The sequence below is a fragment of the Pseudorca crassidens genome, chromosome 13 (assembly GCF_039906515.1).
Source record: "Pseudorca crassidens isolate mPseCra1 chromosome 13, mPseCra1.hap1, whole genome shotgun sequence".
NCBI classification, from domain to species: Eukaryota; Metazoa; Chordata; class Mammalia; order Artiodactyla; family Delphinidae; genus Pseudorca; species Pseudorca crassidens.
The window spans coordinates 10,078,543-10,093,188 of NC_090308.1; the positions used below are offsets into that span (position 1 = coordinate 10,078,543).

General features: G+C 40.2%; 1 protein-coding gene across 4 annotated transcripts in view; it reads right to left on the reverse strand.

The window, feature by feature from the left end:
* Positions 1-14,646, reverse strand: part of ARID1B (AT-rich interaction domain 1B) — a 411,713-nt gene that overhangs the window by 114,306 nt on the left and 282,761 nt on the right. For all 4 annotated transcript variants that reach the window (XM_067701689.1, XM_067701687.1, XM_067701686.1 and 1 more), the window contains one exon: positions 9,442-9,685. In XM_067701689.1, coding sequence (XP_067557790.1) covers positions 9,442-9,685 — 244 coding nt within the window. The remainder of the gene's footprint in view (positions 1-9,441; positions 9,686-14,646) is intronic.

The following is a 14,646-nucleotide window of genomic DNA, read 5'->3' on the forward strand; positions in this document are numbered from 1 at the left end:
TCAATATTAAAATGGATACACAAAAATTCACCAATTCTGATAAGTCTTTTTTTAAATTCACGCTGATATGACAGCTGTCACATACAATCTAACAAAACTGTTTCGAATGAAGTTAAAGACAATTGAATGCTACTACAGGCATCGTACAGAAAAAAACGAACGAGCCTTTTGGCCAACCCAATACTGTTTGTGTATTTCCTGTCTTTCTCATTAGAACTTAAGTTTCATGAGGACAGGTCCCTTTGTCATTTATATTCAGTGTATTTTTCTCCAGTTCTAGAAACACGCCCACAGCATAGGATGCATTCAGCACTTTGCTGAATTAATGAATGAGAGAAGAAAATGAGCAGTTGGGCTAATGGGCTTTCCTCAGGATATCACCTGATTACCCAATAGTGAAGTGCAACATGCTACTTAAAAAAAAAAAAATTCAATGAATTAATCCATTTGGCGTCCTCAGCACGGCCACATTCTTGGCACTCAGCTATGTATACATTTACCGTAGTTTCCAAGTACAAACTCCTATGTCGCTTTCTGTTTGGAAGGGAGAGTATCAACATTAACAATCCCTGGCTATATCATTTATGAACAAGCAGATGTGGATTATTAAAGATTAATGCACTTTAGGATTGGTGTCAGCATTCTGTTTGTCTCTTGCCGAAACCAATTCTGTTCTTCATTAGTCAATAACAACCCGTATCACCCTGTTATGGAAGAGAAATCAAAGGTGCAAGTGTGTGAACTGAGAATAAGTGATGAAACTGATTAGTAGGAGACATAACGGCTATAATCAATCAACACATCATAATAATCCTGGCTCCAGGATTATCAGAAAATAGGTAAATAAGCATGACACTCCTTGTAAAATGGTTTTGTTCCTTTCACAACTACTATTTCTTCCCTTTAGAAAATAGAGTAACACACCTAAAGTTTGTGGAATCAACTTTAGGAACATCTTGACTGTAACAACTATTTGCTTTATCACCGTTTTCCAAAATGTAGCTAAATGACTTTTGAAACTTTTACTTCTAGGCTAAAATTAGTCCCTAAAAGCTTTTGTGCCCCTTCCTTCCGATTCCTCATTCCCAGTGAAGACAGAAAATACAGCAGTTCGATGCCAATAGCGTTCCAACAGCGGCAGCGCAATGCTGCTTCAAGAAGCAACAGGGCTTCCCTGGAGGCGCAGTGGTTGAGAGGCCGCCTGCCGATGCAGGGGACACGGGTTCGTGCTCCGGTCCGGGATGATCCCACGTGCCGCGGAGCAGCTGGGCCCGTGAGCCATGGCCGCTGAGCCTGCGCGTCCGGAGCCTGTGCTCCGCAACGGGAGAGGCCACAGCAGTGAGAGGCCCGTGTATCGCAAAAAAAAAAAAAAAGAAGAAGCAACAATACTCAGTTAAGCACAAGTCGAGAACAGTGACAGCCCATTTAGCTCAAGAAATGAAAACAAACAGTGAACAAGGTGTCTGAAGTGCTTCTTCAGTGAATAACGTAAAAAAAGAAATCGTGGAGAAGTGGGAGTGGACTGCTGGATCCAGCACGTCAGCACGTTCGTTACTGCGGATCTTACAGAGCAGGATGAGGCACAAAATATGACCTTGATGACACAGGCTTTCCTACATTTTCACATGCAGAAGATCAAAGAAAGGGAATGGAAAATGAGAGGAGAGTTTAAACTGAACTGCCTGACTTAATTTTAACTAAGAGGGGGAGCAAAACCAAGTGGGACTGTGTATTTTGAGAAAATCCCCGTGCTCTCATTTCTGAATGTGAGAGGAGGATAAAAGGCTTACTTTGAAATTTGTTGGGATGGAAGAACTGGAACGATTTCTACTTTTGGAAAAGAAGGAGACATACTCATTCCCCAGTTTATCAGGATACCTGCCTTGGGTCAGGAGGGACCTCTAAAGGGCAGGGTAGCTAAGAATCCTGGAGCAGCTGCTGCAAATGCAAGGGTCTGGCTGCAGGTCAGCAGGGGGAACCTGCCCTTTAGACACAGCAGGAGACCAAGGTACAGCCAGGATGCTGGCTGAATTTTAAATTAGTATCTTAAAGGGGGAGGCTCTAATAACCAGTAACCCAGCCACAGAGAGCTGCAATGGCATCTCTCGAAAAGACAAAATATATTGTTGCTTTTTTAAAGTATTGCTAAGCATCATTTGGAAAGGATCTGAAATTACTGCTTTGTATAACACACAAATATTTTACTTTGTAAGGGAAAAAAAATACTGGCTGAAGTTCTCTTTGGTTTGTAGAAGTGCTGAATCAATGTTTTCTGGGCTGCCACAGATTAAAAACACGAATATATCAATGGCATTTTGTGTTTAAGAATTTTTTTTTTCCTGCACAGCTTGCCAATAAGCAGCATGCATGTTCCTTGCAACAAGCTGTTGCAGGATTTCTACTGCGAGTGAAGCCAAAAAAGAACACTTGATAGATGTTTCAAAATCAGATTACCAGGTAGGGTGACTGTGCAGACTTTCAATAAAAAATTTTAGAGATCCTGCTGTTATCATGAAAGGAAACTGGTTTAGAACCCCTTACATATAGAAATTAGCTCATAATTTGACCCTGAGTTTTATTAAGCAAGGATAAATTAAAAAGTGAAAATTTTACTTATTTAGGATGGGTTGGGCTTGAGCCCTAAGAGTTCTAAAAATCCCAGGGGAATGGATTAAAAAAGAGAGAGACACTGATTTACACCCTCCGGTGTTCATTTTTTAGGTACTAATCTTGACAAATTAGACCAGGAACTATCATTTCCTCTCACTAAAATCCTTCCTGTTCACTCCAGCCTATGACTAACTCCTAACTGCAATTCATTTTTCTCTTTCCCATTATAGCATCCTTCCAGAATTTGCTTGTCTGAATGTCAAATTAAGCAAGAAAATTAGCTTTTTTGACCAGAATATCTTCTTGTTTGTATCTGCAGCTATATCAGCTCCTACAGAAATCTACTTAGCTCTCACTTTCAAAGCAGAGGGTAAACCAGGTGAGCACTTATACAGAAGAACTCTAAATAAACCACAACGCTGTCCAAAGAGTTATTTTCCATATTTAATCTAATACGTGCTACCTTTTTTGGAATTCATTCTTTTAGTGTCTAAGATTTTCCTGAGGGGCACAAATTCATTATGGTTAGTTGGTACGCTGGATGCATCGCTCACCATCTGGGAACTGACATGATAAAGCTTCAGAGAATCAGGCTTAACCATAAAGTAACTGGTGCTTTATGAAAGTGGAAGGGCTATCTCTGGCAAAGCCATTTCTGCAGGCTCTTAAAACCTGTGGTCCTTTTCAAAGGACAGCAACTTATTTGCCAGGTATGAGTCTATGTAAGTAAAGAGGGACAGAGCAGCTCCACCTGGGGAGGCACATGGGCAGAGATGCTCATGGGGGAGGCTCCAGCTGGCTGGAGAGGGAGGGAAAGGAGAGCTTCTGGGGGCGGGAGGCATGAATGGAAAAAGACTGGAGCAAGGAGGGCAGCTCTTAAAAGACTGATGAAAGACCACTCTCCCCTTGCCCTTCTTCTTCCTTTACATCTCTCAGCTCTTAGAACACCCTGACCCACGGCCTCGTGCTCTCCTTTGGCCAGCAGTCAATCTGGGGAGGGGCAAGGCGGGAGGTGAGACACCTCCAACAGCAAAGCACATAAAACTTAAAAGGAGGGAGTTTTACTCTCGTATTTGATGAAACTTTATTTTATTTCTGTCCATGACAGCTAGGAAAATGTTGACTTTGATTGGTCTTCTCATAATAAACACCTAATATTATGCCAGAAAAAGAATGGTTGGAAAGAAATGTCTCCTCATCACGACACTACTGTGAATACCTAATTTTCTATCTGGGGTCCTAGTCTACAATAATCAATAGCCCTTCGGCTGTCAGATGAAAGTGACTTAGCTCCACCTAAAACTGGACTTGGCACAAATGCCAAATGCTAAAAAACAGAGTGGGGAAAAATCTATTCAGGAATTTACAGGTTCTATCCTTCCTTAGATCTTTGATAATAAAACCGATGAACTAACCTCAACAGTCTGAACATTTAAAGTTTTTATAAACAAAACTGTTTATTAGGCTACGAACAGTTAATATCCGCCTGCCTATCAGCAGCCCCCACCAGATGTTCACCTTTCTGAATATTTAAACACTGTTGCTGCTTAGAGCACGTGGAGGAAAAAGCTGACAAAAGCCTTCGGCCAATAAAATAAAAATAAAAACCGTTCAGCTTATTTACATTTTTGCTTTGTTAGTAAACTGCAGTGGTTGGTTCTGGAGGCAAGACAAGTGAAATTAACATCCACTAAATCTTTTGGCAACAGCAATGCATTCTGCCGTTGTGCTGTGTCAGCCTCCACTATGTGTTAGGACGAATCAGGCCCAGTGTAAGACCTACACAATACATTCAAGACCCAATAGTTTATTCTCCTTAAATCAAGGTCAATAACTCTCGGCTGTAACCCAGGAAGCAATGCAATGGGATCATTTATTAGAAGGGAAACAAAATGTTTAATATCATACATTTCGGAATCAACTGCGCCCTACGTTAGATTTGCTTTATTTAAATGTGTACATACATGCACACTAACAATTAGAAAGATGGGGATATTTCATTTCTGCTTCTAAATATAAATATATCAAGAGGAGAGAGAAGTGAAACATTAAGTAAAAACCCGGAAAATGTACAATGGCACTGAACGTACAACGTATACATTTCTGTTCTCAAATGCTTGTTTAGATTAAACAACCAGGCTGAATCCTTTCCCTTCTAACCATAGACAGCTGCAATGCTGGAGCCCAGTAATGTGCAAACAAAGGGAGAGAATCCATGTGGCTACTTACCACAGAAAATCTCCATCCTGCTTTTCAAAAGAACGCAGGAAGGAAAAGCCCCACTGAGTTAGGGAGGGATGTACCAGGGCTGATGTGCCGGTGTATCACAGTAGTTGTTCCCATGACACTCACAATGTTTGTGAGGCAGCATGATAGGAGGGCAAATGTGCAGTGGGTGGAGAAAAGGTTTAACAGGCAAGAAACAGATTCAGCCATTCGGGATGCTTTAGTGGGCTTTTGTTCATCTACTTCTGGGATACTTCTCATTAGCTGTCAATTTTATTTACCAGAGTAGAGATGGAGAAAGACGGTTGCACTTTTTCAAAAAACCCTGGGAAAGCAACACCAGGAAGAGGCCGCACAACATTTTGGCTTTGCCTCACCCCAGCTGTCAGCTACACAACAGCTGCTCATTTTAACAGTGCCTTGCTGGAGAGACAATGAGTGAACGAGCCAATCTGTGTGACGCATGGAGAGGCACTAGCAAGATATAACAGGAGTTAATGGGAGAGAAGTAAGGGCAGGAAAAACAAGTCAGTGCTGGGAATGAGAGGAAGGAAGGGGGAGAAAAGAAAGCAAAAGGCTACAGACAGAAAAATAAAGGGAAATTCCAAACAGATGTTCCCCAAAAAAAGCAGTCTGAGTATCATGCCCTGGGTGAGAAACCATGTAATCTTTACCGGACATTTGCATTTCATTGGTTCAGACTCAGAAGCAAATGTAGGTAGATCGGAAATGCTCTCAGACTCTACGGTACAGACCAACGAAATTTAACATAAGGGCTAGAGATGGGAAAAGGAGGAGGTGAGACTACTCAAGCAGCCTAAGGGCTCATTTATTCTCTAAGGAAGGGTGTCTGCATTTAGTTAAATAACAGCCCCCCAAATAATCAACGTTACGATCGTCTCTAAAGTGTGGTTTTATTATTTATGACAAAGTTCACAAAAATGTATTTAAAATAACTTTTTAAAAGAAGGGCATATAGGCTAAACGGAGGGAAAGAGAAGACCAAAATGTTTTTCAATAAAACCTGCATGATTTTTAACAAATCCCCGTAAAACAACACCACATAAAATGTTTGATGAGCGTCTACCAAAAATGTATGTTTGAGTGTCCCTGAGCTTAGCTGGGGAAAAGAGTAGAGAAACAGGTGGTATCTGTACTCAAGCCACGAGGATGACTACCAAGAGGTCCAGGACAAGAGTGCTGATAGCTCTGCGGCTCCGCTGTATGAATTACAAAGGGTGCCCCTCCCCCAGGAGAGCAGCCGGCGCTTCACTGCCATTTACTCCCCCGGCCCATGTCCCTGGTCCAGTGAGCAACCTGCTCAAGTGCATGTGGCAGCCCTGGCTGGGAACACGGAGCGGGTGGGACTCACGTTGTCTCAATACATGCAGAAAGTGTGAGAAATAACCCAGGATTCTGAACTGCAGCTATTGGTAAATTTTATGCTACACTGCCTGCCTATCACCTCACGCAGAAGTCTACCTGCCTACGATCTGAGCGAAGCAGGGGTTTCAACGCTTGTCTTCTGTCCCTTCTTAACCTTCTCAGACCCAGCCTCCCAGAAGAGCGACCGCTGACCTATCTGTTTTTTCAGGTCGGGAGAAAGATGGTTTCAACTTTGTGAAAATACATCGCGCTTCCATGGCTAGTTCTAGCGATCCTATCGAATAACCTCAGTACACACAGCAAATCATCACTGGAAACTTTATATACGTGTCTTCTGAATGGTACAAGAACACTACTGGATTAAGAATCAGAAGACTTGTAGCCAAAACCACTTGTGGTGTTCCGGACAGTGATGATCATGGACAAGTCTCTACATCTCAGTGTGAATAATAATAACCGTAATCAAAACCATCACTACCGTGCACTGAATGCTTACCATGTGCCTGCTTTATACATATTAACACATTTAATCTTTACAGTAATCCTAGGAGATGTGGTTATTATCTTTACAGATGCAGAAACTGAGGCATAAGGAGGCTTAGAGGCTTGTCCAAGGTTACACAGCTGGTAAGTGGCAATAAAACGAGGAGGTGGGATCAGATGATTAGGAAAGTCCATCCAGCTCAAATGTTATTTGTCATTCCACACCTGGGAGGAAGGTGAATAAATGCCAAAACCGCTCACCAGATTTTCTAAGAGTTTATTCCCCTTGCAATAACACTGACATTCAAGAAATGTTCTATTTGCCACGTTTTATATAACTCTATTACTCTACAGCTTTAACTCAGCAGAGATAATTCTGGATTTATCTGAATCGCGTGCCTCTGAACACAAGTGGAACTTTTACTATGGAATTTTATCCCTGTACTAAATTTCACTGAATAGTTTTATCAAGCATCGTGTAGAGTAATATAGGCTGCAATATGATGAAATGAAACGTAGGCCCTGGCCCTGGGCAGTCAGAATTTCTGACACAAGTTTACAAAACAAACTATTAGCCTTAAACATCATTTCCAAGAAAGCTGAAAGCTTTCTATTAAAAACTCACTTCCCTAGGAAGTCAGCAGAGAAAAATCACATTCAGGTCCTCCCCTGAAGGTACTGTGAAGGACAGGCCTCATTTGTGACAGGGCTAATAGAGGTCATCAGAATCGTAATTCACTGACCAACCTTACCCTGTGCAAAACACAACTAAGTACCAGACTCTTAGACCAGTTACATCTACCTCTAATGTGATATCATGTACCCAAATTGAGCTCTTTTGTTGGGTTTTGTGTGTTCTATACAGTACCAAAATCCAAACAGTGAAATAAAAGTGTCAAAACCCCCATCTGGAATGATAAGTATATGTATGAAAATCCTCAGATGGTGAACTACCCATGCTAGGAATTTTAAATGGAAAACTAAAATATCTTGATGCCTCAGAAAAGTTTTCATTTAAGTTATTAAGAAAAGTCCTTTGGATGCAGTTCAGAAAAATGGAGTGGGTTCTTTGACAAACTTAGTATTTTACATATAACTTCCCAGTGTTTAGGTAGGCGATACCTCAAAAACCATCTCAATACCAAAAATTGCCTAAGGAATACTGAAATACATAGCAGTCATAGCTTTAAAAATATTAAAAGCAGGTAAATCCAGGTTTTATTACAATCATTATGAGGACAAATATTTTTGAAAGAAAGGTAAACATCAAGATGCCGTCAATAAAGTGTATCAAAATTATAGGTAGTTTAAAATATGGATCCTAGGCACATAACATTTAGTCAAAAAAGCTAAGTGGAGAAGGCCACATATTGTATTACTGGGGTGACCATACTTCATGATTTGCCCAGAATCTTCCTGGTTTATACCTGTTCTACTTCAATTATTAATAGCAACCCTTAAAAGCTCAAAGGTGCCTCAGCTTGGTTGATAAATTATATAGTCACTTAAATATGATACATTTCTATAAAGCTCAAAACTAAATAAAACTAACAATACGTACTCTATGAATGTTCATAATAAAATTCTTTAAAAACTCCAAATAATCCAAAAAGAATGATTTAAAATACATTCAGAGAATATCTGAGGCTGGGGAGAGTTATAGGGCTGAAGAAAAGGAAGGAACACACAGGTAGAAACAACACTGGCAGTACTCCAATTCTTAAATTGGATCGTGAGTCATGAGTACTCATTTGAGTTACGTTTCATAATTAGCATTTTTCATACGTTCATACATATGTTTATACACATACAACATGTATTTAAAATATAAAAGGAGCAAAATAGTAAAAAGGGTTAAAACTGCCACCCATGTTTTTAAGATAATAGAACAACCTATCAGGAAATTTATCAGCAATTCAATATCAATTCTGATAGATTAGTAAAAAGTACTTTTCTGGCAGCCAGTCACCTGCATCACGCTAGCAAAATTTACACAGAAAAAAAATTACACCTACTTTGCAGATAAAGGAAAGCTAGTTGCTTGGTGGGTTTGAATGAATGATGTTTGATATAAGAAAGACAGCTGGGATAGGATGAGGCAACTGACAAGTAAGTAAACAAATACATAACCCCACGCACATAATAAAGGAAGCAAAAGATACAGAAGTAGTATGACTACTGAAATAGCTGAATGCAAGAGGTTAATTGGAACATGCACTTCTTATATAAAAATTAGAAGGCAAGAATTTGTATAAATAACAAGGCCTTGAATGTGTGCTGGCAAATTAAGACAAGAAGTATAAACACTAAAGATATTTTAGAAAATAACTGCCATGGTATAAATTAAATAGAAGCCTAAAAACTAAGGCTAGTGCTACCCATGATCTCACTTTCGTGGCACTTATCAACACAGGAGCTTAGTTAACAGAATCATCACAAAACATATGCTAAGAGAATAAATAATTTTCTGGCATAAGCTAAGGTAAATGTGCGAACTGAAAATATCAAAGTAATTGCTGATTTTATTAATTAGGTGTTTACAGTCATTAGTCAAGTATATTTAGGAACTGGGATGCTTGTATACTTTGGTGATAATTCACAGCTATGCTCCTAATATGTGGTCCCATCATTAGGTTTTTAAATAGTAAAAGAAAGAATGGTATGCATGTTGTTATTGATGAACACTAGGTCTGTATTTACTACAGAGTAAAATAATAATCATTAAGAAGTGAGTACCTGGAATACTTGCAGGAGAAATTGGGCCAGATCGTGACTGGTTGCTTCCTACAGGAGAGCCGACAGGAGAAGGCGATGGGCCCCCAGGGATGCTGGAGAGATGGGGAGATGCGTGTGGAGAGAAAGGCGACTGAGCTGGGTTGCTCTGATCCCCTTGGCTGCTTGTGGACCCGGATGCACTGACTGCTGAGCTCAAAGTTGCTTCTGTTCCCGTGGGGAGGTCATCAATGGAGCCAGACAGGTCCTAAGAAAGAAAGAAATAGCATGCATTTATAGAATAACACATACTTGGACCAATACCTGTTCAGAACACTATTTGAAAATCATAACAATGCCCCCTTCAAAGTTTTTCTAGATAACGCCCAAAATTCAGAGCACGGCCACTTGTTATCAGAAGACTTTAATGAGGTCTCTTGTAAGTTGAACCCATAGGATCTGATCTATCGCTAAAAAGTGAGTAAAGTTGTACCTCCCTTTCATTGAACTATCCTATAGCTTTCCTGTAAGCTGTCAGCATCTAGTCCAACAAACCTGTCAAAGACTCACAGGAAAAGCACTTTATGCGGTGATATACCATCCGAATGGAATGCCTGATTCGTAAATGATTACTTCAGTAAGCTGAAAACTATAGGCTTTGGATCCTCCTGTTTAGAAATCAACATTGGAGGACTGTCTGAATTTCAAACTATGATCTTCTAACGTAATAGTCAAAATTGTAACCAAACCTTGTGGTGAGAAATTCTTACATTTTAGGTAATTGCAAAAGTGCTCTTATAGTAAAAGAGTGATGTGTATTTTTATGTCATACTGTGACAATAAATCCCTTTGAAGTTATGTTGGCAGAAATGAGTCCTAATGTTATAACTTACTTTTTATACAGTTTTAAGCTACACAAACAATCTTTAAGGTCCTGTAATTTTATCATAACAACCTCTAGGCAGTTATTAAAATCCTCATTTGACAGACACAGAAACCAAAGATCAGAGAGTCAAGGTTATTGTTACTAGTTACACCACTGAGGACAGGCGACATCTGCTAAAGATTATGAAGGGAGGTTGAGAGAAGAGGAAGGAGGAAACTGTCTTCCACACCCTCATCAGAGTGAGAGGACAGAGCCTTTACTCTGTCTTCCTCATGGCTGTGGCACTAGGGCATGTGCCACAGCCCCCACCAGCAGGAGTCAGTACATCAGTGCAGGCCTGCCGCAATGGCTGGGCTCCCAGATCACTAAGTCTGCAAACCCAGGGGAGACCCGGAGCTAGATGCTGAATGAGCCCTAAAGACTGAGAGGCAGGATAAAAGATATTTGTCTTGATAATCTAGGACTAAATACTGCAGAATGGGATCAGAAATACCAGGTTATGCTACTGTCTGCAAAGCATATTCAACACTAATTGACATCTTCCACTCATGCAATTTTATTAATGTTTAATTTTACCTCACTGCTTACTACTGGGACTGCTGAAACTAGGGCTTTGGAAACTGGTGGAGGAAGATGCTTAGGATTGGAAGAATGAATCTAGACCAGGAAGTACAAAGGGGGCCAGGTAAAGCAGAGCTGGTTAGAGCTCTTCAGGGTACCCCAAAATGTCACAAAGCAAACTCAGAATCAGGATCCTAGGCTCCTGGAAAGTTTATCTGTTAACCATCTGTTATATAATTAACTTCTCTTTTATTAACAGCAAAATTGCCAATGATTAAAAAACACGTTCTAAAGAAGAGCTGATGAAAATCTCACAAAAAAATGAATGTTACAGAAAAACAAAAATTTCTTATGCTAAGAAGAATAACATTTAAGTAAAATAGAGTAATCTTCAATGTCATATAACTGAGCTTATAAGTAAGAAACATTAATAGTAGCAGGTGATTGAAAATATCACCTCCTAGAAAAAGTATCATCTCCAAAATAAAATGGGGCAAACTGAACCACATTTTCAAAATTCAGAGAAAAAATATATAAACATCTCTACTTAGGGCACGTGAGATGCATGATTTTGCACATGTTCAGCTGGTAAAACATTGTATTCAGCTTGATTACTGGGTTCAACAATAGTTCGATTCAGACTTTCAGAATTTTTTGTGAAGCCAGGTAGAAACAGAGGAAGATTATTAAGCTAGTAATATGCTACATCCAATGTAGAAAGGATTCACACTTCAGCAATCAAGGCAATTATCTGAGTTCCTGGAAACAAAACTTAAGCTAATAGATGTGTGCACATGCACACATGCAGAGCTGCTGAATGCTGAAAGGGACGACAGGACAGGATTCCACCCACTCCTCCCGCCCCAGGCTGAATGCTGAGTTGCCTGACATCTGCCCCCCACCCCACCCCCACGGTCTCAGAGCCAGGGAGGGCGGGGGGTCTAGAAGAGTGGCTGGGTCCTGGGTAATTCTTAAAGTACCTGCCCCTAAAGCATTCCCTTCCTAACCTGATATAACCAATTCACAGAAGTGCGAAGGGACACACCTGTGGGCTCCAGGACAAGGCAAGCTATGGCCTGAGGGCTAAAAGCAGACCTTACCTATTCCGGCTCCACCTGTAAGCCAAACATTTTTAAATGACTGAAAAAAAATCAAGAGTAATATTTTGTGGGGCTTCCCTGGTGGCGCAGTGGTTGAGAGTCCGCCTGCCGATGCAGGGGACACGGGTTCGTGCCCCAGTCCGGGAGGATCCCACATGCCGCGGAGCGGCTGGGCCCGTGAGCCATGGCCACTGAGCCTGCGCGTCCGGAGCCTGCGCTCCGCGATGGGAGAGGTAACAACGGTGAGAGGCCCTCATACCACAAAATAAATAAATAAACAAACAAACAAATAAATAAATAAAAAAGAGTAATATTTTGTGATATATTAAAAATATTTGAAATTCAAATTTCGGTGTATACAACATCTTACCGGAACACAGTCACAGCCATTCCTTTTATGTATTGTCTATGGCTCCCTTTGGGCCACAATGGAGACCTTGACAGAGATGGTAGCCCTCAAAGCCTAAAACGATTCACTATCCGGCCCTTACAGAAAAAGTGTGCCGACCTGCGGTATCTAGTATAGCCTCTAAAGCCTTTGCCTCTTCCTTGGGGGAAACAAAAGAAGGACAGGTCTCAGCTGAAATGCACGGTGACCTGTGTGTCAGGAATTATACAAGCTTCACCAAGAACAGGGACCGACTCCACATCTACACCCGCCTGGAAAACCTGAGTGGGAGCCACACAGAATTTTCCTCTTTAACGGTATCAGCCCCTGGTTAAGAATGGGTGGTGGGCTCCGTGTACAGATATCCTCTCTAATACCTAACAAATGTATACCATGCATAAATAAGGGTCTATCACATAAGAATCAGTTGGGAGGAAATATGCTTTTCATGATTTCTTTAAAGAAAAAAAATTGGTGCATAACTAGATATCAAATCTTTATCTTCTATTATACTACAATACAGAATTCAACAGAAAAGACAACATAGATTCAGTTTTTAAAGACATCACTATTTGAAGTTAAATAATTTTATGCAAATCTTTCTTCATAAAAAAACAAACTGTTACTTTGAAAATTTTAAAATTCTCTACAGTACCTATAAATTCCTTCCCTGTCCTCCCTTAAAATTCCATGTCATGGTTGAAAAAGTGACACGGATGGGTGTTAAGAGAGCTTCGTTCAAGCTGCAAAGGCATGAAAAACATTTCTGTTGTTCAACAAGCTGATCGAAGAAATATCAAGAGAAAAATATAAAAATGGTGGCTTTCTTAGTGTTCACAAGTCATCAGAATTTCAGTGCTGACTACACCTCAGTGTAACAGAAGAGTAATAAAAAGATATAATTTCTATATTACTGTTATACACACACGTATCTTTTATATGTAAATTACAGAGAAATATTCCCGCCCTGCAGATACTTAGGGTATCCATATGTATAGCTATCTTAAAACGTTAATAAAAGAAGTTCAACAGTGGTTTAAACATTCAGCCTAGTTAACAAAGAAGCTCTGTAACGAATACCCCTCTAGAGGACAATTTAGTCAGCAGGGCACCAACTCTATTCTTCTTTTATAAGTACTATCAGATCTATGATGCCTGTGAAGAACAGAGAGACCTTACTGCATCTCATTCTAACCAAGCCACCTTCAAGCTACAGTGCTTCCATTTATCTTGCTGGAAAGCTGGCAGGTAAGGTAATTGCAGGGAGGACTCTTTTAAGGGGCTGGAGTCCCCCTGCCCCACAGCATTCCTTACATCCTTCCTCTTTATTGATGGAATGACTGCTAAGGCAATGACTTCATGGGCTCATGCATAGTAAATTCAATATTTTGCCATGACAATTTGATTTGGCAAAATCTTGCAATCAAGTTCGGTTTTCAATATCTGACATCACTCAGAATGCCGAATACTTTCCAGCACACCCAAAATAATACAACCCCTACTATCAGCGGTTAGTTTATATTTAGAAAATCAATGCCGCTTTTTGGAAAAGCTTGTTTTACTTTAAAATTTAATTTAAATGCAAGTTCCCTGCAAAGACTTTCCCCTCTGTAACCATCATCCTTCCACCCTCCGCCCATGTAAAATTTTCATTCTAACCCAAGTGACAAGTACAAGAGATTTCACTGTGCTTAGAACGAAATGCCACCGGGGAGCAATAACAATCCTATCAGACTCCGACAAGAGAAACACTTATGAATTAACATAGAGCACAAATATGTTCCTGATTGACATGACGGGATAGGGTGGGGGAGGGCAGTGACAGAGGAACGTATATAAGAACATGCCAGGAAGGAGCACAGGAGGAATTTTTAGAGATCTGCAAATATATAAAATAGACATACAACATTAAGTATAAATATGTCTGCATACTATATATGATCCTCCCTAAAAATACTTTATGTTCATATATTATGACTTACTACCTCTAGAGACATCTTTGGTTTTGATGGTAATCAATTTATCTGATAAGTTAGTTTAGTAAAGGATAAATTCAGTCAATGCTGGTGATGTCTTACTGTCTTGAACTGGGAATAAGCTAGAAAATTTTACTCCCTTGTTCAATTAAATAAGTGGGTTTTTTAAAAAAGCAAATCAACTCCAAAATACTCTCAGCTACGGTTCTCAATACAATTAGTTGACGGTATTATATCAGCCATTGGTAGAAAACTGCAAAGCGTCACACACACTGGGCATCTCTTGCTCAGAAGTGCCCCAAGAGAGGATGAGGATAA